This window comes from Lepisosteus platostomus, chromosome 11 (assembly GCF_059453375.1).
Source record: "Lepisosteus platostomus isolate fLepPlt1 chromosome 11, fLepPlt1.hap1, whole genome shotgun sequence".
NCBI classification, from domain to species: Eukaryota; Metazoa; Chordata; class Actinopteri; order Semionotiformes; family Lepisosteidae; genus Lepisosteus; species Lepisosteus platostomus.
Window position 1 is genome coordinate 44,284,889 of NC_142621.1, and position 20,409 is coordinate 44,305,297.

The following is a 20,409-nucleotide window of genomic DNA, read 5'->3' on the forward strand; positions in this document are numbered from 1 at the left end:
TTCGGCTTATGCGTGGGAAATGTGAATATGAGAACGCACCGACTACAGGCTCCAAACTGACACTAGGCGAGGTCTGAATTGAGAGTCTTAGCTCACTGCGCAGTCATGTCTGTTAGCTGGCACGTCCTCTTAGACCTTGAACAAGAGGCATTTAACGTCATTCCACAGGGGTCATTCCACATCCTAGCGCTGACATTCCTGGGGGCGGTGTGGACGCAACTGAAGATCCGACCCTTAACACGGCACTGACCGTTTTCACCAAGTCTTCAGCCTGCAGACCAAAAAGGTTGATTTTGTCATAAGGATTCGCATCCCATCGTAGCTTTAGGCTTGTCATGTATACGTTCGGTTTGATGTATGGAACGTGACACTAAAGTTTAAATATGCATCGTATCAGTGCCCGCAAAACGGTCATCACGGTGTCGACATTGTTTTATATTTATAGCGTTTGAGCGTTGTGCATTTCAGTGAGTGTAATTGCACTATAGTTGTGCATTGGTCTGCTCCAAGCCAGCACATAAATCTTAGTGTTTTCGCTGTCACGAAAATCGGAGGAGTGAAGAGGTAAAAATAATATAGACATAGCAGCTTCTGTTAATTTTATTCCCTTTAAACGTAAACTAATGCTATTTTGACAACAGGTCTTTGATGTTGCACTTTAGTCAATTGTGTGGTTTGCACTTTCGTGTATTTCTGGATCCCAAATAGATTTTGAAAGGCAGTAAACACATTTTTGCATGTATCGTGTTTTTTGAGGTGTAGATACCAGTAAATTTGGTCTTTATCTCCATCTTGTGGTGCAGGCTGGTACATGGTTAATGTCACTATATTTAAATTTTGCCCAAGCACTACCAGGTGGGAAAATTACCATGAATCTCAGCCTAAACCAAGTTACTATGGCTTTCCCTCCATATTCTAGCAGAATATTAAGATCTCTAATCCAGTCCTTATAGTCTTATATGCTTTCACCAATATCTCTTAACATAACTCTATAGCCTTTGAAAAGCAAACTAGTCCTCACAACAAAAAGATATAGGAATAAATTCTTACATTGATATAGAGTTTTCATCCAGTAGGATCACGTATAGGAGGGGACCCACTTCTCCCAGCAGTAGGGTGCAGTTCCTACCTGAGTGACACACAACATCCATTCTGTACCAGCAGCCATTGCAGTGAAACATTTCAAGGGCTGTGAAATTAAATTTAAATTAAAGAAGAGCTTTAAGAAAGACCAGATTGCACAAACCCAGAGTTTGATTTAGCCAGGATGTTTACCCAGTGGGGATAACACTCCTGTTCGGTAGCCTGGTTCTGTAGACATCTTTAATGTCCAAGTAGTCTGCTCTGAAGACTGGCACATCCCAAAGCAGGGTGTCCCTGGACACCATACTGAGGCTTGAAAATGAGAGTGGAAACTGAAGGATACTGCGTCGACTTTATTCAATTAGACTTGTTGTAATCAGATACTTGACCAAGCCTGAATTTAGCCTAAGTTTCATTTCAGTCCTGAAGGTGGCGACCCGTTCTGTTATAAAGTTCCCATAATATGCTGATACTTCAGGAAAGAAGTAAATCTAAGAAGTGAAACAAAATCTTAATGTAGTATATTAAGTGATGGGCAGCATTGCTCTGTACATCTTTATTCTAAAATGTTCTGTTAAGGCTGCATTACAGTAGACTGTCATTAATCACTTTATATTGTTTGACAGTTTGTATTAATGTCTGGCATTTAGGAAAGTCATAATGTAGTTAACAAGGTATAACTACTGTACCTTGTCCACATTGCCAGACACTCATCCTTCAAGCCAAGCGGTTTAATGCCAAATACATCAGAAAAAGCTTGATCTTTATTTCTTGTGATTTGTCTGTAACTATTGAGACAGTTTTCTTAAAAGAAACTTGGTTTACAGGTTTTACCCCCATGCATTTTTATTGTGATCTTTATGATTCCTCTCTTCCTGAGTTTGAGATGTCTTTGTATTTTATTTTTTAGAAAGAGCTAGGCCTTCAAGGCACAGACTGCTTTTAATAAACCTGTGCTATTTGTGTGACATTTCAAGTTTTAATCCATGGTGGTCCCTAGTGTCTCTTAAGGGAACTACAGAACACAGAAGTATATCTCACAGAGCCGCATTAACAGAATACGTAACTCATTCTGTTTTGTTGCCCATTACCCTGAAACTCTGTAAAGGTCCTGGGTTCTGTTGGCTCATGTGTTCGCAGACCTCCTTTGTTTAGTTTTCATCATGAACACAATATGAATGATCCACTTTTCTTTGCATCAGTAAAAAAATAAATGAAAGAATGAATATTGGCGACTTTTAACATTTTTGGTGCCTCTAACAAAATAAATACAAAAAAGCTTAGATGTTGTTTGAAGGCCGTCATTGAAACTAGAGTGCAATAAAGGCAAGGGTTTGAGAACGGTAAAACGTTTGCAAAAACAATTGCAGAAGACTAGTCGAGACATAACACCTTGCTGTTCACTGGAGTCCCACACATTAGCCAAATGTACTTCTTTATGGAGTCCCCAGAGAGTCAATTGTAATCTGATGTTCAAACTGTACCCCCTTACTGCAGTTATTAAATCTGTCTGGCTGCTGGCAGTGTTGACATCAATAAACACACACTATATTTAAGTGCAAATGAGAAGCCAGACACACATTTCAAATTGCTTCACTGTCTCTGTGGCTGAAGACAGCAAAGCAGATTCACAAAACATTTAGGCTGTATTTTGTATTATCCATACGGTATGCAGTGTGAATGTTCAGCACTGTAACTCATTTTATTTAAAATGATAGGTGAGAACCCTAGTAGGCTAACACTGGTCATTGAAAACAATTTGACATTTCCAAATAGAAATTTCCTCTGTTTCTCAGAAATGCAGTGAAATTAGCAGACAATAGTCTAACTAACACAAACGTTGGACTCTCCCTTGTTGCCTGTTTATGTAATTTTATTTATTAATATAATTTGGGGAAAACTAAACTTTAAATGGTCAAACTTTAAACAGCAAATGTATTTCTAACCATGTATTTAATTAATGTGTACTATGTGGTTATTATTGTGTAATTAACTGCATGTCATTGCATGTCATGCATGTCTGCAAGACTGCATGTCTGTGTAATTGTATGAAAGTGATTTAGGAGACAGCCTTCGTTACATAATGTAATTACATTGTAAACATAGTGAATAATAAAATATCCATGCAATATCCTTAATTTTTGACAATCACATATATTAGAAGAAATAAACCATGTTGTGCTTTTTAACATTACATCGGGCATATTTTTATTATTTATGATACATCAGAGAAGAAGAAATTCACCAATATGGAGCTTTCTGAGGGGGATTTTATCAAATTATAATGCAAAATTTACGGCATTAATAATCTCTTTTCTGGGCCACAACACATTGTTTTTGACGTTTCCAGTTGAAGAAATCTTGAGCTTTTTACAAATCCTTAATCCTGAGTGGGAATCATTGTTGTATCACCAGGGAAATGTGTTAAACATCCAGCATTACTGCAAATTAAATATCACTTCCCCAGAAAGCCAGTTTACAATGATATAATAACATGCAAGTGACACTTGAAAAATGTTATACATTAAAACACACAGAATGAATAAATCAGATGTTTTTTCTAGGTGGTGTCCTTATCAGAAGATTCTTTTAAAGTGCCAAAGCAAGCTAGCATCCTAATAAAAACACTACATACTAAAGTGTCTAGTCTGTAGTTGACATTGGTGTGTCTCACAGTTGCTTTAGTATTGTGCATTCATCTGGATACAAAGCTATACCCATAGGAATGGCTGTCCAGAAAAGCCCGCAGGGACTAATTGAAATGTCTTTCATCTGTACTCTTCCCTGATTTGTGATTTTAATCACAGTACTTCCATCATCCAACTGCACCCTGGTTTAGATTTAAGCAGCACTAGCTTTAAATTCAGATAATGCAACACATGTTAAATAATTTGCTATTTGATCAGTATTGCCTACATTAGCACTGTTTTTTTAAATGGAGAATTATTATGCAAGGTACTGTCAAGACAGTTCGGCTGGATAACATTTACCATTGGAGTGGAAACCTGCTTTTTCTGTTCCAGACAGGAATGGAGGGTACAAAGCCCAGGGTGGGAAAAGGGAGGGATATTTTCTCTAGCCCAGTAATCGTCAGCCAGTGGTCAATAAGGTGAGGCAGCTCAGATTCTGCCTTTCCCTTCTGTCAGTAATAAAATAAAAAATGCAATAGCTGTGACTCACCATTTAAATGGAAAAAAACAGTTGTCATGAATACCAAAGTAAAGACAAATGTAGTAATATGAACTTAATGATTTCTAAACTGTATGACTAGTCAATATATGACTTTAATGGTCATTTAAAAAATTAAAAGTTACACCAGAATTTTTGATTATCTCTGCTTACAGATTTGTAAGTCTGGACGTTCTGCAAAAGTCTGTCCAGAAGGAGTGGAGAGGAATTGATAACTAACCTACAAACAGGGGCTGACGTTTGTTTGGTGACAGTAAGTCAATATCCCATTCAATTTAATCTGCAGAAAGACTTATTATCTTGTGTAACTTTGATTCTTTCTGCAGAGCTTTTAATTATTTTTGAAGCCCTGATTGAATTAAAAACCTATCAATTATTGTTTAACACTAACCAGGGAGCTTGGTTTCCCAAAGTTAGTAAAGGATTTTCCAACGAGCTGAACACTGTGCTCATACACATTCAGGTGACATGAAAACTTTGGACCAAAACTGCAAAACCAAACTCCACCGAAAGATGTAGAGTATGAATCAATAAAAGCTGACACGCTTAATTGAAATTCATTTAAAGGATTATTTTAAAATATAATTTCACTTTAATATCGGGCAACTACAAACTGATTAATTAACATAAGACCCCTCTTAGTCATAAGTAAACCTTTTGTTATCCTTTAAAAAAAATCAATACTGTATTCAAATATATTGCTACCAGATGTATATGTCTCAAAATTCTGAATTGTCCATGTTCCTCTATAGGAACACACAACTTGAGGCATGTAGTGTACATGTGAATTGTACTTATAGCGCACACAAATGTTAAGGTACAGATTGTACCTATTGACAGTAGTAAAAAGGCATTTATGTCACCATTGCTTGGGTACCAAGTATATCATGGAAATGTGTTCTGATTTACATCGAACATTAAATTAATTACAAACGAATACTAATGCCGATTGCCAAACAACAACAATTGCCACTCAATGGATGATTGCTGGCGCTGATCTCACAGGATCCTCGGCGCTGCAGTGCTTTGATACGAAGGGTGAGGAAGGGGGGGGGCTGGTGGTCACTGCGTGGACGCTGTCCTCTTGGGTGGCGGCAGGCCGGCGTCCCGGCTGGGACACCGCGTGGAGCTGCAGGACGAGGAGCAGTGCGAGGCGGTTGAGGGAGCCTGGTGCTGGTGCAGGGGGAGGTGCGGCGGCAAGGGACCCCCCCGCCCGAAAAGAACGTCCCGGACCGCCGATCGGAACCGCTTGCTGACGAAGCAGTAGAGGAAGAAGTTGACGGCGGTGTTGAGCATGGCCAGCATGTTGGCAAGGTCGTAGGCCAGATGCACCCGCCAGTTGCGGTTGACAGAGGAGACGTAGAGGTGGTAGATCACGACGATCGTGCGCGGGGCCCACAGAACGGAGAAGGCAGAGGTTATAGCCAGCAGTATCGCGGTGGTTTTCCCCAGGCGTTTGGGCACCTGCTGCTGGCACTCTTCGTGACAGTGTTTCCGGTGCCGGCTCTTCAAGTGGTAGATGATAAGCGAATTAAGCACCAGGAAGATGCTGCATGGCAGGAAGTAAATAATGGTGCAGTGGGTCCAGATGAGCACCTGGTCCAGTTTGGTGGGCGCATGACTGACCCTCCACACATCTGACCACCAGTAGAAAGGAACTCCAGAGGCCAGGGCCAAAATGAAAACAGTCCCGATGATCCTCCTGGCCCGCTCAGGGTAGCTGATCTGCCGGTGCAGCAGAGGGTGGCAGAGAGCCACGTAGCGGTCCACAGTGAGGGGTACTGTGGCCCAGATAGAGGCGTGGTTGGCGGCGAACTCCATCACACTGACGGAGTGCAGCAGCAGCTCGGGGACCTTGCGGTGGAAGATGGCAGTCTCCAAGAGGAAACCCACAAACACGATGAAGAGCTGCGTCAGGATGTCCGAGGCCGTCAGCGCCAGCAGATACAGGTATGAGGATTTCTTGGTGCGGGACGCCAGTCGGGATAAAGCTACCGCTGTCAGGATGTTCACTATTGTACAAGAAAAGAGAAGGACGGAGAAAGGTAAACACGATGACACACCAGTCATCAGCCTCTGCAGATCTTGCTTGCCAATATCAATTTGAAAAAAATTGAATCACAACCACATGGTGTAAATGAAATACAGGAGTCCAGCAGGTGTTCTGAAATGCATAGGAAAAGGCCTCAAACAAATAAAAATGTGTTAGAACTGATTTTGTATGAGCTGTGAAAATTCACATTCTAACAAGTCTTTTTGGTAATTAAAAGATTAAAATTAGATTTTTCTTATTCTATTTACTTTTTAGAACATAAATGTGTAACAGACTGTGATGTGGAATATTAATTCAAGCCTCCCCCCTTTTCAACAACATGGCTCATTGATCCCTGAGTAGCAATTATCCCCTGGGTACTTTTACAAATCTGTAGCTCAACCTACAGACATGAGCTTTTTTGCCATCACTATGTGTCTGACAAGTGTATTTCACTTCTATCATGCCCCAGGCCCCACGTATTGTAGGTCACCTACTGCTGGCTTCAAAAGGTCACCATCTACAGAACACAAAAACTGCAATTTAAGACAACCAAATCCAGATGGGTCAATTCCAGCTCCACCATTAGCTCCAATGGCCAAACCCAGAGTTTGGTAAATGTGTGATACTAGTAATTGTATATCCAATACAACAAATAGGGCTAAGAACACGATCATGGACAAGATACATTTCATTAACTGCAAGATGCTTCCAGTGAAATGAATTACTGATTCACTTAGTGGAACCCGCCGCCGTGATAAGATCACCTTGTGTTTGAAACGCCACACAAAGGAAGCAGTAATCATATTTCTTAACTAGCTAGTGATAGAATGCAAAGCAGGCTGCAGAAATGCAAAGAACTGATGGGGAGAGATAATGGGTGTTCGGCATCAGATGAACAGGGAATTAAAGTGTCAAAGCAATGATTTAAAGCCATGAATTTAAGGGGGCCCTTGTACAAAGCACAGTGGAGAAATCTGAACCTTTTCTCTATTGATCCATCCATCCATCCACTTAATGAACTGTTTTCTTGACAAAACGGAGTAAGCTTAGAAATTGGCTTGTGCGTGGCAGTGTTATCCTATATTAGCAGGGGGCGAATTTTTTCAGTAGCAATTTGACTGCCTGTACCTGGCATTCCAACACACAGGAGGGCGCTGTAGTAAATGACAGGGAAGAATCCCAAGACGCACTCTGACCGCTGTACGTCCTCAGAGGTCCTGGTGTCACCCAGGGGGCTGGTGAGAGTGGCATTAGGCCGGGCGATCATGGCCTTCCTGAGTCTGCTAAACCACAGAAAAACAAAAGAGGGAAAGAGAGGAATCAGATACCACCATTTTTTTTTTTAGTTCAAGACTTTGCTAGCTGCAAAATAGAAAAGCTACGAATACCTACCATAAGGAAATGCTGCCTTGAGTAACAACTTGGATTCATGTTACTCACAGTAATATTGTAAGAAGAAACAGGTAAAGCCTGGAAACCTCTGGCTTCCAAGTAATATATCAGAGTGTTTCAGGGTCAATACGTGCAGGACACACTCTTTAATATGTAGATAACATTGATGTAAATTTCCAGTATTCCCTTGTGACATATACTGAAGTACAAATTTACATCAGGGGTCTTTAACTCTCGACCTGGAGAGACCTGGCCAAGCAGGTTCCACAGGCAGATACAGATATTTTAATATCTGTAATATCTATTATATAATATAATATATACATTTGATATATAATATATAATCCGATATATAAATTAACATCAATGTTATCTACATATTAAAGAGTGTGTCCTGCATATATTGACCCTAAAACATTCTGATATATTGTATTACTTGGATGCCAGAGGTTTATAGTCGTAACCTGTTACTTCTTACAATATTACTGTGTATAACATGAATACAAGTTGTTACTCAATGCAGATATTTTAATGTCTGTGAATTATCAGTTTCTAAAGGCTTAGAATGATTCACCTACAATGACTTTAATGGAGATCATTTGGATCTAAACATTTCCTTCATCCCTTGAGGACCAGTGCTTACTTGAAACTTTACTGGTGCCTTTATGCCTTAAAAAAAGTCCTCCTAATCTTTCAATAACTGGTACTTTTCGGTGACCGGGGAGAATAACTTGATCGGAGCTCTCCAGGACCAGGGCTGTGCATAGCGTGCATGAAAGTCCTCCTCTTGTGCACAACCTTTCTTATGTGTTATACAGTAATGTAATTACTGATGACAAGACAGTTGAGTGTTGCTCATTTTGATGGCAACTTAATGATTTGTTGCATCATTATAATGCTTTATCAGTCAGCTTTCAGAAAACGGCATAATGTCCCTTCTGTCAGTTAAAGACTACCAGAGCCAGATGGCCTTCTACCAGTCACTGCCTTTTACTGATGTGTACAGTTTTTTCGCCTGGTAGTTTTTCCACCTTTTCACCCTGTTTCCTTTGTTGCTTTGTGTGTCTCAACCTGGAGGACAACATTGTTGACCTCTTGAAAGCTCCTCATACAGTAGCACCCAGGACATTGATATATTGATAAAGAGTTCTCACAGACTTGAGAATAAATGGGGTGGGTTGTGGGTTTTATATAGATTTTTGATTTAATGTTTGGAAAACCTGTAGTTTGGGACCATGTGGGATTACAGCCTGAAATGTACTGGTTTGAAGAAAAGCCTCAACCAACTACCTCTATAATCTAAATTTTAAAAATGATGTTTTTGAGTGTACGTGCAATGGAGCTGACTGTGTTTAGCCAATGAGAATAGGAGGTTTGGGGGGAAGGGAGAGAGCACATACAGACTAAGAGCCTCAGAGATAATTAGAGCAGCATTCACGATAACAGATGGGTGGACAAGAATTCTCCCCTTCAGCTGTTCAGTCCCTTATCGCTCCATCTAGTCTCCATTTCAGCATTTACCTTCATATGTCCCTTCCTGTTTTTCACTCTGAGCCTGTTTGTACCTATACTGTACTGAGGGATGTCAGGAGTGTTGTTTGCAGACCGTACGGGCTTTGGGGAACTTTCCAAAATGAAAACAAATACCGTTTCCGCCTCAGACGACTCATTGTCAAGTGTGTGTGGAATAGAAGTTTTATGTTCTTTATGTTCAGGAGCTCCTCCTTACTGGTCAAACCAGCAGAGATAATGCACTTAAGTGAAAGGTGTTTTACTGCTGCACACCAAATGTGTCACAATTTACTGCCTAAAACATGTACACCTCACACAACACATGTGTGAATTCAGGCTGCCTCAACACAGCCTGGACTGATAGTACACTGACATTTACAACACGGTTGCAATTTGACAGCATGGTAGCAAATTACAATGCAGTATTTTCAATGCAACATGTGCATGCTGTATCAAAAGAAAATATACTATAAACACATTCATGCTTTCCTTAATCATCTATTTTCAGAACTCACTGATTGGTTTTAACTTGGATGCATGACATAAGAAAGATTCTTTCTGCTTTCAGTTTGAAACAGTGGGCTGATTTAGCATTTTATTTTGACAATGCTGTACTTTTAGGTAGGCAAGGGCCCCACTTCTTAATAAAATGTCAGACAAAGCCAGTTACATTTTTGCAGATATTATAGTTAAACAAACTAATAATAAGAGAACCTTTTACCAGGTAGAATTAACATTTTTGTTTTAATGAAATTGCATTCTTAGATGTATTACCTATATACTGTAAATATACCTATATATAGTATTCCTAGCACAAAGGAACACGTAGTCTGTACCAGCAGTCGGTCAATACTCGGTCAAATCCCTCACACAGACTATAACTCTTGCATGTTTCACAGTCTTTCAGGTGGTTTTATGTCTGTGGTCATAACAGGTTGTTATTATGATGAATGTTGACATGCAAAACAAGATCTTTAGAGCAGGAAGGTTCCAGACATTATGTGAGGTCAGTATCTGCACATTTTCTAAATGTGCAGCATTAGTACAATGCAATTCATGCATGTCTAGAAAATGTTTTCTTCCATTGAAACACAAACATTTGGTTCATATGCTTTAAACACTAAAGCCCAGTTAATGAGATACTCTAGCTTTTCAGTTAAGTGTCTTGGGATTTAAAGACAAGCAAACCAAAGCTAGCTTTCTCACAATTAAGTTAGTACAAAGAGCTGCCACATTGATCAACAAATCTGATAGTTCATTATTTGCTACTGTTGTTATAGCCTACATTTAATGACAATTGACTGGGTGTCTTGAAAAACTGGTGTTATGCTGAGATTTTACAGTTGGTTCACTGCTTCATTCCAATGCCATAATGCTGAGGTCTTGGCAGCTGCTTTGTCTAAGAAGATGTAGTTGATATTTTGGCATGCAAGAATGAAACTCAAAAGTGATTCATGGATTCAGTCTTATCAATGTCAGTGTATCAATGCAACAATACAAGCTGAGTAGATTTGCAGATGTTAATTCAAAACTGATCTTCAGTGCACAGAAAGAGTCATTTGCATAGGTAAAAGTTTATTTTATACATAGATATGCACTTGGTTTAATTACATCATTAATTGATTTCATTGATACTTTGGCAATAATAAATCTGAAGCTTTAAAGTGCAAGTTTATTGATCTTTAGCTCTCTGAGGGAATATAGCTTTGACTAGAAAAGGCAAACCCGTTTTATAAAGTCTTCAAACCACTGAAGCTTGATCACAGTGTCATTATTTCAGCCCCTGCTTGCAGAACCTTTTAAATTATTCAGAAGTCATCCTGAAACAATTGGGATTGAAAATAGGTGATGACTTAAGAGTAATACCATACAAATAGATGGGCACTGGCAGAGAAAGGTTAGGAAGACTGAAAAGAGATAACTGTCTGTGTCTTTGGTGTCTACCTTTAAGTGACTTTTTCTCTTTTTTTAATTTGGACAAAAATTTGCTAACATTCTGTGGTGTGTGTGATTAAAACGTAATTTATTTTTTAAAAAATGCTGATTTTTCAGACTGTAGATTACAGCAACTGCATAAATCCGACTGTGGTACATTACACTCTTCTGCATAAGTCTCTGTTTTAAATAGGCATTTTTTGATGAAGACCAAAGATTCTGCGTTCTGAAAACATAAGCAAGATTCTGACAATGGGAGAAATAAGAGATTATTTTTGAGGAAATGGAAGAAATAAGAGATGCTGGCAAGGCAAAGGAGCTGTACAGACAGGACACCACAGAAGCAATTTGTATTTCTGAGAGCTTTTTAAGATGAATGCTAAGTTCAGTAACTTGCAGGCTCTGTGTTTGTGTTATGTATTGAGTTCATAGTCTTGAAATCTGTTCTAATCACAAGTATTTGATTTGGATCCCCTTTTTCTCAGCCAGTTTTTGCTTTGTTTTAAATAGCTTTAAAAAATCCTTGCTCTTACCTTTACACCCAAGGGTTTCTGTCCATTGGTCCTGTGGTCTGCAGCTCTGTCTGCTCTGCTGCATAGTCCCAACAGCCGGGGCTGTCTTGAGGGACGACTAGATCTGATGAGAAGAAGGGGGCTACAGGCTGCAAGCACATTACTGCAGTGACAGCAGGAGAAAAGAGTGGAGGAGAGAGGGAGCTGGAGGGAGAGAGAGAAGGGAGAGTAGGTGAAAACGCAAGAGGGGGTGGGAGTTAGATGAAGGAGGCAAAGACAGATGACAATAGGATGAAGACAGGTGCATTAATACAGAGCACAGGAGGGAAAGCGAGCATGACCGTGACTGAAAAATGAAAAGGGGAAGGAGGGTTTAATGGAAAAGAGGGTAAAGTTTGGAACAGAGGTACAGGCACAGTTGCGTGAGAACAAATCCCCTATATACAGTAGCATCTTTTTTTAAATACCGATCTTATTGCGTGAATCCCATACCTAAATATTGCACCATTTACAGCATTCTATTGCTTGCTTCGCTGTGATTAGAATTCAAAGTATGCTCAGGGAAGAGCACTGTGCTCTTAAAATTTTACAGCTCCAATTCTGCAGGTCTGAGACAGAGGGGGATAGAGCTGTCACAGAAAACATGAGCTTCTGCAGACAGTTCTCTCCACTTGTAATTTCGTGCTTCTTTTTGTGTTTCGTTGGACACTTGAGAATACTTTCCCTACCTGTTCTTTTGGGTGACTAGCATGAAACATTGAAGTGATCTTCAATGGTGCGTTAATGGTGTGTTACCAAAACACAAAATTTACCTTGTGAATTTATGGGCAGCTAGGGACAAGCTTCTCTAGCGTGTAGCCTCTGAAAAGCTCGAGTCCTTTACCTTATAGTTCGTTACACAATTTATTTTGGCAGATGACTTTGTTATATTTTCTTTAATGCCCTTTGTAATGTACCTTTACTGCATGCTGCTTTAGAATGAATCATTGCAACCTGCTCTGAGATACAATTCTCCATTTATAAAAAAACACATTGATTTCATTGTTATTTTACACTCAAATTATGCACTAGCTGTTCCACATAAAAGAAGGCAAACTGCAGCCTGCTTGAATTGCACTTACTGCTACACTAAAACAACACTGAGGAACTGTGGCACAGGGAGCAACAGGCATTAAGACTGAGGAACATGAAAAAGGGGTTTTTAATTGGATCATCTGTCTAGCAGATGAATAACCAGAAGAAGGGATGCTAACTTCAGACAGAGGTTATCTCATTAATATCCTGTAAAAAGAACAATTACTTCCTTTAAAAAACAATGATAATTGAAATGTTTTTTTTTTGTGGGACTATTCTTTTCTACAGAAAAGAGATGCAACAGATAAGGGCACCTGACATAAGAAGAGTATTTAGTACTTTTGCAATTGTGTACTACAAATCACCTTTTGAAATGCAGTTATGGTGGGAATAGAAATTATTTGGTGTTGTGACTTCTTCCTTGGACAGCAGAAAAGCTCCTCCAGATCACCCCAATAGTTGCTGCAGGGTGAATTTAAAACCAGAATCCATATAAAGACAGCTTTTTGTATGGAACAATTTAATATTTAAAATAAGTATTAAAAACTATGTGTTTGTTAAAGGAAATGTAGCATATTTTAAGCCACTGCTTTTGGATGCATAAGAGAAAAGTTGTAGGTCAGTGCAGTTTTACTGTGATTGAATTCACAGCTTGTTGGAAATGTCAGATGAGTCAGTCATTTGAAAAATCTGTCTGCCTTATGTGATTTGAAATCTCTATTTGGTCTTGGAAACCTTTTTTTTATAGTTCCAAGATAAAAAGTCTAAAGATGTTTAAAAATCATTGTAAAGGGGGTATTAATTAATTCTGTAAAAATGATAAGTATGACCAATATTTGAATGACTTCTTATAGAATGCAGGACATGCAAACCTTTATCATGATCCTAGAATTGAACTATGTGATTCTGTTTGAACTATGTGATTTGTCTCTTTCTATAAAGCAGACAAACTTTCCTTTAATTTCTGTAGTTTCTTCGCTCTATTTTGAAAGAGATAAATAGAGTTCCCCAATTATTCCATTTTGTTATGAAGGCATTAAAAGGCATTTAAAAGGCAATGCAACGTAGATTGATATGTGACTTTTTCTGCTTTTTGCACATACGGTTTTGAACTCTGTTGTAACTTTCTGTTGAATAAGCCATTAACAAGATAGTGTATCAGTATAAATAGACACAGTGGCTCACTGTTAGCTGGATTAGTTGTTTTATTTTTGATGCAAGAACAACAAGATCTGTGACAACAAGAACATCAAGATTTTACAAATGCATTTGTTCCATAATGAAACAATTCTGATTTTTTGCAATTCCACATTTAAAGCTACGTAGATTACAGATCAGAATTAAACATTGGTTATGCTACCCTGTGAAGTGGTTGCATCCCTTTGTTAATATCTTACTTGCGTCATGTTTGTATTTAAAACCACACGTAGCATCTCACTAAATTCATTAAGCAAATGTGGACCTCCACACTGAATGCTAAAACCTGCATTACAGTTATCATACCTCAGCGTAAAGCCCCAGCAGGTGTGAGAGTTGTGTATCCCTGGAGAAGTGAAAGCAGTCCAGGAAAAATGACCTTTTAATTGATAGCAAACTGGGGTTGCTATGGCACTGACTCTGCTAGGCAGGACCAGTTAGACAGACCCCTGTAGTTCAGAAGTGGCAAGTCCCAGTGAAGACTGCAAGGTTTGCATCATATGTCTGGGATGGGAGTACTGGAGGATGGTGTCTTGTTCTGTGTGCTTTTTTTTCAACTAAGCCAGGACAAAACTCCCGAGCAGCACGGTTGCGCAATAGTTAGCATTGCTACTTTGCAGTGCTGAGGCCCTGGGTTCAGTTTTGGATCTGGGGGGCTCATATATGTTGCTTGTTCGTTATATGTACCTGTGGGGTTTCTCTAGGTGCTCCTGTTATATGTACCTGTGGGGTTTCTCTAGGTGCTCCTGTTTCCTCCTACAGTCCAAAAACATACTGGTAGGTTAATTGACTTGGCTGTGGTGTGTGTTTGTGTCTGTTTGCCCTGAAAGGGACTGGTTCCCATCCAGGGTATACCCTGCCTTACACCCATTGCTTGCAGGGATAGGACCTGGCTCCCCTGCAACCCTGAATTAGAAGAAGCAGTTGGAAAATGGATGACAAAATTAGATGACAAAAGTACTATCTCACTTTAACCTTTTCAATGAATTTACAATCGGTTGCACCGGTTGTGCATTTGTGCAAACTTAATCTGCAGCTGGGTACACAGTATTTTGCCTTTTAACTTTCCACTTTGGATGAGCCTGTCATACCCCGGGCCACTCAGAATGATACAATGCTAATAGACATGGGACTACGTTATGTGTACCGGCAAACAATTACTGTATAAGCCACACTTCATTATGGTAAAGAGGGTTTGATAGTAATATTTTAATTGAGACCCACGTCTGCTGTTCAGACCTAGTCAGCAGATGCATGGAAGAGGAGGATCATGGAATTCATCTGTGCAGTTGGAATTCCACAATTCTGAATTACCTGAAGGTGACTTTGCAGGGCAACAAGTAACAAGAGAATTTTGTGCCACCTTTAACAAGGCAATAGAGGCGCACAGAGAGAGGTGTTTCACTGCTCCTCTCTCACAGAAGAGAATGTGAGACTCTACACACAAGAGTGTCAAGGAACCTCCATGACCATGATTATTAATTCCATTCAAACCCCCTTCCGTCACATCAGGGTTAGTCAAGCAGATAATGAACCCCGTGCCGATGATGGAGAGGGCCCAATAACCCGGCACACTTCCTCTGGTCACACATGCGACTGCGCTCCTGGAGGAAAAAGAGCTCATAAATCGTGCCAGCAGGGAGGCTGCAGGGAGACGCAGGTCAGGGAGTTTAAAGAACTGTGAGCTGGAGATGGGGGTGGTAGGTAGTGGGGGGGTGTGGGTGTAACACATTTGTTACCAAACCTTTCTCGACAAATTCACCGTATCACATTCACCTCGGGCCTCTCTTCCTGGCCCAGTCCTGAGGGACTTCAGAAAACACAATTATAATGACGTCAATCTGATCACCAGTACTCCGCTGTCCATAATCTATTATCAAATTAGACCACTGTCATATCCCCAGAACAGAATTCGCTGTATAAACTACATTTAAATGTTGGATATTAATATGTATTATTTGATCCGCACATTATGTTATTCTGCAATCAACTAAAGTACTTGAAATAGGCTCTTCTCATGTATGATATGGGTTGAAGTTTTATTCCAGATCAAGAAGACAATTTCAATGCCATCTTTTTTTTTTTTAGGCTGAAAAATGGTGGACCTGCGTTTTGTTAGCACGAAAAAGTAAAGACCCCCTTCTCATAACTACACTGGAGTAGTCTGAGAAGCACTGAGGAGCCTGCCCTATCTTTGTGTATCTGAGCTTCATGTCTGGCCTTTCCATATGTTCTCAATATCTTACAGTGCCATTTCTTGCTGCCTACAAGGTTATCATTTTCCTCTGGTACTGTTCAAACAGCAAAGAGACACAGGAGCTGTGTAATTAGGTAGAGATGAAGAGATTCGCAGAGCACACACACTAATGGGCTCTGTGTCAAGACAGCGAGCTAGGAGGGACAAGGTCCCTTCTCAGGAACTGGGGCTCCATGTCATTTGCTCCTGCAAATTTCAGATCATACTGTATATTCGGCCAATACTATCTCAGTTATTTTAAACTTCTCTGCAGTGATTAATTACTGTCCATCTTCCAACCGAAAGCTATCCAAATCATCTCTTGCTCCCCCATATGACACTTCCTGTTGTTGAGAACAGTCCCCAGTCATAGCCTTTAAAGTTTGCCTTGCACACTTGACAAATAACTGTTCACTTGATTGACGCCCTTCTAATTAAGCTATTTTAACTGCCAGGTTTCCATAGCAATGGTTTATATTATGGTTCTCTGAGTTTCTTCTCTGCAAAAAAAATCCAAATTATTTTAAGGAGCTTAGAAATGCTGGCTCAACAACCCTTTAATTGATGTGTTTACAGCAGCCAGACAATTATAATGGTAAATTATGTCTTCCTTTCCCCATACTCTCCTTTATTCAGTGCCCCTGTGATAGAATGCATTTTATGTAATGTCCTGTGTCTTGCAAACATCTTCCAAACAGAGCACATTTATTCCCAATCTAGCAGATTTTGCAAATTTGGCTTGCTTAATGTCAAAGCCCTGTGATTATGTCTTATAAGCTATCCAGGGTCAGTTTCTCCTTTTGTCCTAGTTTGTGCTATAGGTAATATAGCACAGTACAGGAGCACGGTGAGATTAAGTGTATGTACAGTATGACACCAAGCCAGATGATTTGAAATTCATGGCAGAACCTTTTATCAAGAAAGGATTCTGATGGCCATCCCTCTACAAATATAACCTATAGGTGACCTGTAGACTTCTAAAAGCAGTTTCTATACATTCTATGCATACATTTCTATGTTGCCATTAGGACATGCCTATAGAAACCTTGGTGTCATTATTTTAAGGACTTCTGTTCTTCTGCTCAGACTGTTCTGCCCCAGCTTGTTGGATCTGAATTCACAGCTTCTTGGATGCTTGACCCATCTCCCAGTCTGACAGCATTTTATACTGTATCTCTAGCAGAAAACCTGAACCTGGAAGGCGACAGCACTTGCTACAAGATCAAGGGATGCGCAGGAGGTCTGCAGCAAGCCAGCAATGCTAGGTGTCAGTGTTTGTGCAGCAGCCCTGCAGATCCCCCGGTGCCGTGACCCATAGTAAAAGCCCTGCTTTAGTGATGTTTGCAATGAGAGCCAGCGCAGAAAATGTGATGACAAAGAGCCAAGGCTCCCTAAGCCACAGTGCATTAGAAAGGCTATATCACAGCAGATTGCAAAATGAGCTGTTTTCTCCAGCCCGAGTCCAAGCTGCGGACTGTCTTATCTGACAAATAACACGAGAGGCTTTTAACTTCAGATAGGGAAGCAACATGAAACACAACACGTCTGATAAATGCCATGCTCTCTACCTGTCCGAAACTCTGCTGTTTAAATAGTGGGAGGAGCACAAGAAAAAGAACTTACAGGCTGTGTTTCACTTCCCCCTTTCTAAAAGGAATTAAAAAATTGTTAAGGTGGGCGCCTAAAGAGCAAATACATACTGTAGACAAAGAACTTTTGTTGCTGCAGCATAATTTGGGCAGTTTGACTTATTTGGAGTGTGATAGAACTGAACGAAAATGCGTGTCAACCCTTTTGTGAATGGGAGCTACATTAGTAATTGTCTAGTTCGGGGGGTATCTTGAGAGGGTTTTTGAGTCCGTATCTAAATTGAAATCAATACGAATCCAATGTGTGTATATTGGATTTGTGCAAAGAAAGATGAGGATTTCCCATAGAAGTCTGAGGACAATCTCCACAGGGATTTACTTTTTATTTACTTTCCACTTTTCAACCTATATTGTGACTTTGCTATATGCTTGGCAGTGTAATACACATTCACACCTGCTCTCTGCTAAAATAATCTGCAATGTTAACCTGATTAGGCATTTGGTTTTGCACATTTCTAAAACAATTGAAGGTTCTTAAACAATTTGGATATGTTTGAGATGAGATACCCAGCATCTGATTTGGTTTTACATATAAAGAAAGACGTTTTTCGACTGAGTTTGGTCATAATACTTAATAAATGAAATTACAGATAAAAAGAAATACAGTACAAACTGTCTTCTAATGACACCCAGCAAACGGATGTCTTAAGTGAACTATTTCTCCCTGTTTTCTAGCTGTAGAATCAAGCGGGAGGCAGAGGAGTCAGGAAAAAGGAACAGTGTGCCCTCTGCTGGTAATTAAGAATCAGAAATACAGTACAGGACTGTTGAGAAACTGGGGGCTCTGGCATTTTAAGGAACAAACTCTGGTGCATCTGAAAAACGTCCTCCTCAAAAACATACAAAATATTAGTGTTCATAATTACATTTTGGATACTATTAAATGTGTTGTTGCAAATATCCTGACTCTGCAAGACCACACCTGCAATGTTTTAAAATCTAATTATTTCGTATGTCTCCTTTAATTATTTTTGTAAAGAGCCTGTGCTGGGGAGGCCAGGTCACTTTTGTTCTGTGCCTGCTCCATTGTTTTAAGTAACTATTATCTTTACTTGTTTAGCTGACAACATTATTCAGGTTAGCTTTTAAGCTGTATGAAATTTACATTATGTGTAAGTACAAGGAGTAGGTATACAGGTACAGAAAACAGTAAAAGTAAATTAATAAAATGACAATGTGGAGGCATGGTGGCACAGTGTTAGCATTGCAGCCTCGCAGTGCTGGGGCCCTAGGGTGCATGGGGAGCTTGCATGTTCTTCCCTAGTTTGCAAGGGTTTCCTTGGGGTAATCTGGTTTTCTCCCACAGTCCAAAGACTGTTCGGTTAATTGTCTTCTGGGAAAACTGCCCCTGGTGTGAATCTGTGTTTGGTCGTACCTGTGCACGCCTAGTGATGGACCCGTGTCCTGTCCTGGTTGTATCTTGCCTGGCTCCTGTTGCTTGCTGGGAAAGGCTGCAGCTTTCCCCTTACCCTGAATGGGACAAAGTGGTTAGAAAATGGATGGATGGATAATGACAATAAGGCTGGCACACGCTGTGAGAATAACACATTGGGCCATAAAATGAAATGGTAAGAATATGTGTTTCATATGTGAATTTAGCAAGTTCTACTTACAGTTTGAAAACTACATGCTAGCGTAGTACAGTACAAGAGTTATCAAACATTCTCCTGTTTCTTCTAGGTAGATCAGTCCACTGAGGCATGAAGGAGGAGAACAAATGGGCTCTGAAGTAAGAGACCAATTAAACGGGCTGCTGCTTTAAAGAAACCTTAAAAACCTGCAGGCACACCAACTCTGCAGGACCAGGACTGGGCACAACTTATCTAGATGGAAGAGGAGTGAAAAGGGCAAGAGGCTGTGTAGAGAGAAGAAAGAGACCGAAGAGAGACATGAGCTGTTTGGCTGACACAATGGCAGATGTGAACTAGGATTTTGAATCAGAGGCATGCATTGACAGAGAGCCTGTAGCAGAAAAGGAGGCAAAGAAATGCTTGTGAACAATGATGAAAGGTGAGACTCCGAATCCTGGAAGCTGGAGCGGGCGTTAGTGTCGGTAGTGAGACCAAATGTGAGTTACAATAGTCTAGGCAAGACAGTACCAGGGTCTGGACAAGATGTTGTGCAGGTAAGGAGATTGCAGATGTTGCTCAAGAAGAAGTGGCTGTAGCCCACCACAGAGGAAATGTGGGAACAGGAGAGGGATGGGTAACAAGCGATATCTTGACAAAGGAAGAGGAGGAAATGGGTGTATCAGTCAAGAGGAAAAAAGATGGCGAGGTCCACAGAGGGGGAAGAAGATGAAAGGAAAAAGACCAGGAGATCAGGCAGCAAGCTGCATCCATATATACGCTTAAAATGGAGCTTGTGATCACTGGTGAAACATTTCAGTAATCCTGTTCTGCCTCATTTCAATAATGCAGCCTTACATCCATGTCTTATGTGACTAAAGCGTGGTATATTAAACCATCTCTACGATATATGGGCCATCTTCACCTACATCTTTCCAGCTCTATTAGTTTTACGATAAAAAATAAAGCTGTGATGGTTGTTATTGGTGCAATCCAATATCATTACAATAAAAATAACATGAAGAAA

General features: G+C 40.1%; 1 protein-coding gene and 1 long non-coding RNA gene across 3 annotated transcripts; one reads left to right on the forward strand and one right to left on the reverse strand.

Moving 5' to 3' along the window:
* Nucleotides 1-3,335: 3,335 nt before the first annotated feature.
* On the reverse strand, nucleotides 3,336-11,849 carry gpr142 (G protein-coupled receptor 142). Of its 2 annotated transcripts, none has more exons than XM_088599933.1 (3): nucleotides 11,680-11,849; nucleotides 7,436-7,587; nucleotides 3,336-6,284 (listed from the first exon to the last, which is right to left on the reverse strand). In XM_088599933.1, exons 2-3 carry the CDS (start codon nucleotides 7,572-7,574, stop codon nucleotides 5,335-5,337), a joined length of 1,089 nt encoding a protein of 362 aa, XP_088456059.1. In that variant the 5' UTR covers nucleotides 7,575-7,587; nucleotides 11,680-11,849; the 3' UTR covers nucleotides 3,336-5,334. The 2 variants fall into 2 exon arrangements, with proteins under 2 accessions (XP_088456059.1, XP_088456058.1); XM_088599932.1 differs by having other exon boundaries at nucleotides 7,436-7,590.
* LOC148652777 (uncharacterized) lies at nucleotides 4,430-20,409 on the forward strand. Its single transcript, XR_015925416.1, has 3 exons — nucleotides 4,430-4,525; nucleotides 18,490-18,548; nucleotides 19,495-20,409. It is a non-coding gene; the product is annotated as an uncharacterized LOC148652777 (long non-coding RNA).

Bases quoted from the DNA above. Each gene is read 5' to 3' on its own strand.
- gpr142 (XM_088599933.1), bottom strand. From the start codon at position 7,574: ATGATCGCCCGGCCTAATGCCACTCTCACCAGCCCCCTGGGTGACACC. The intron at 6,285-7,435 runs GTACAGGCAGTC...CTTGTACAATAG, and splicing joins CCTGTGTGTTGGAATGCCAG to TGAACATCCTGACAGCGGTA.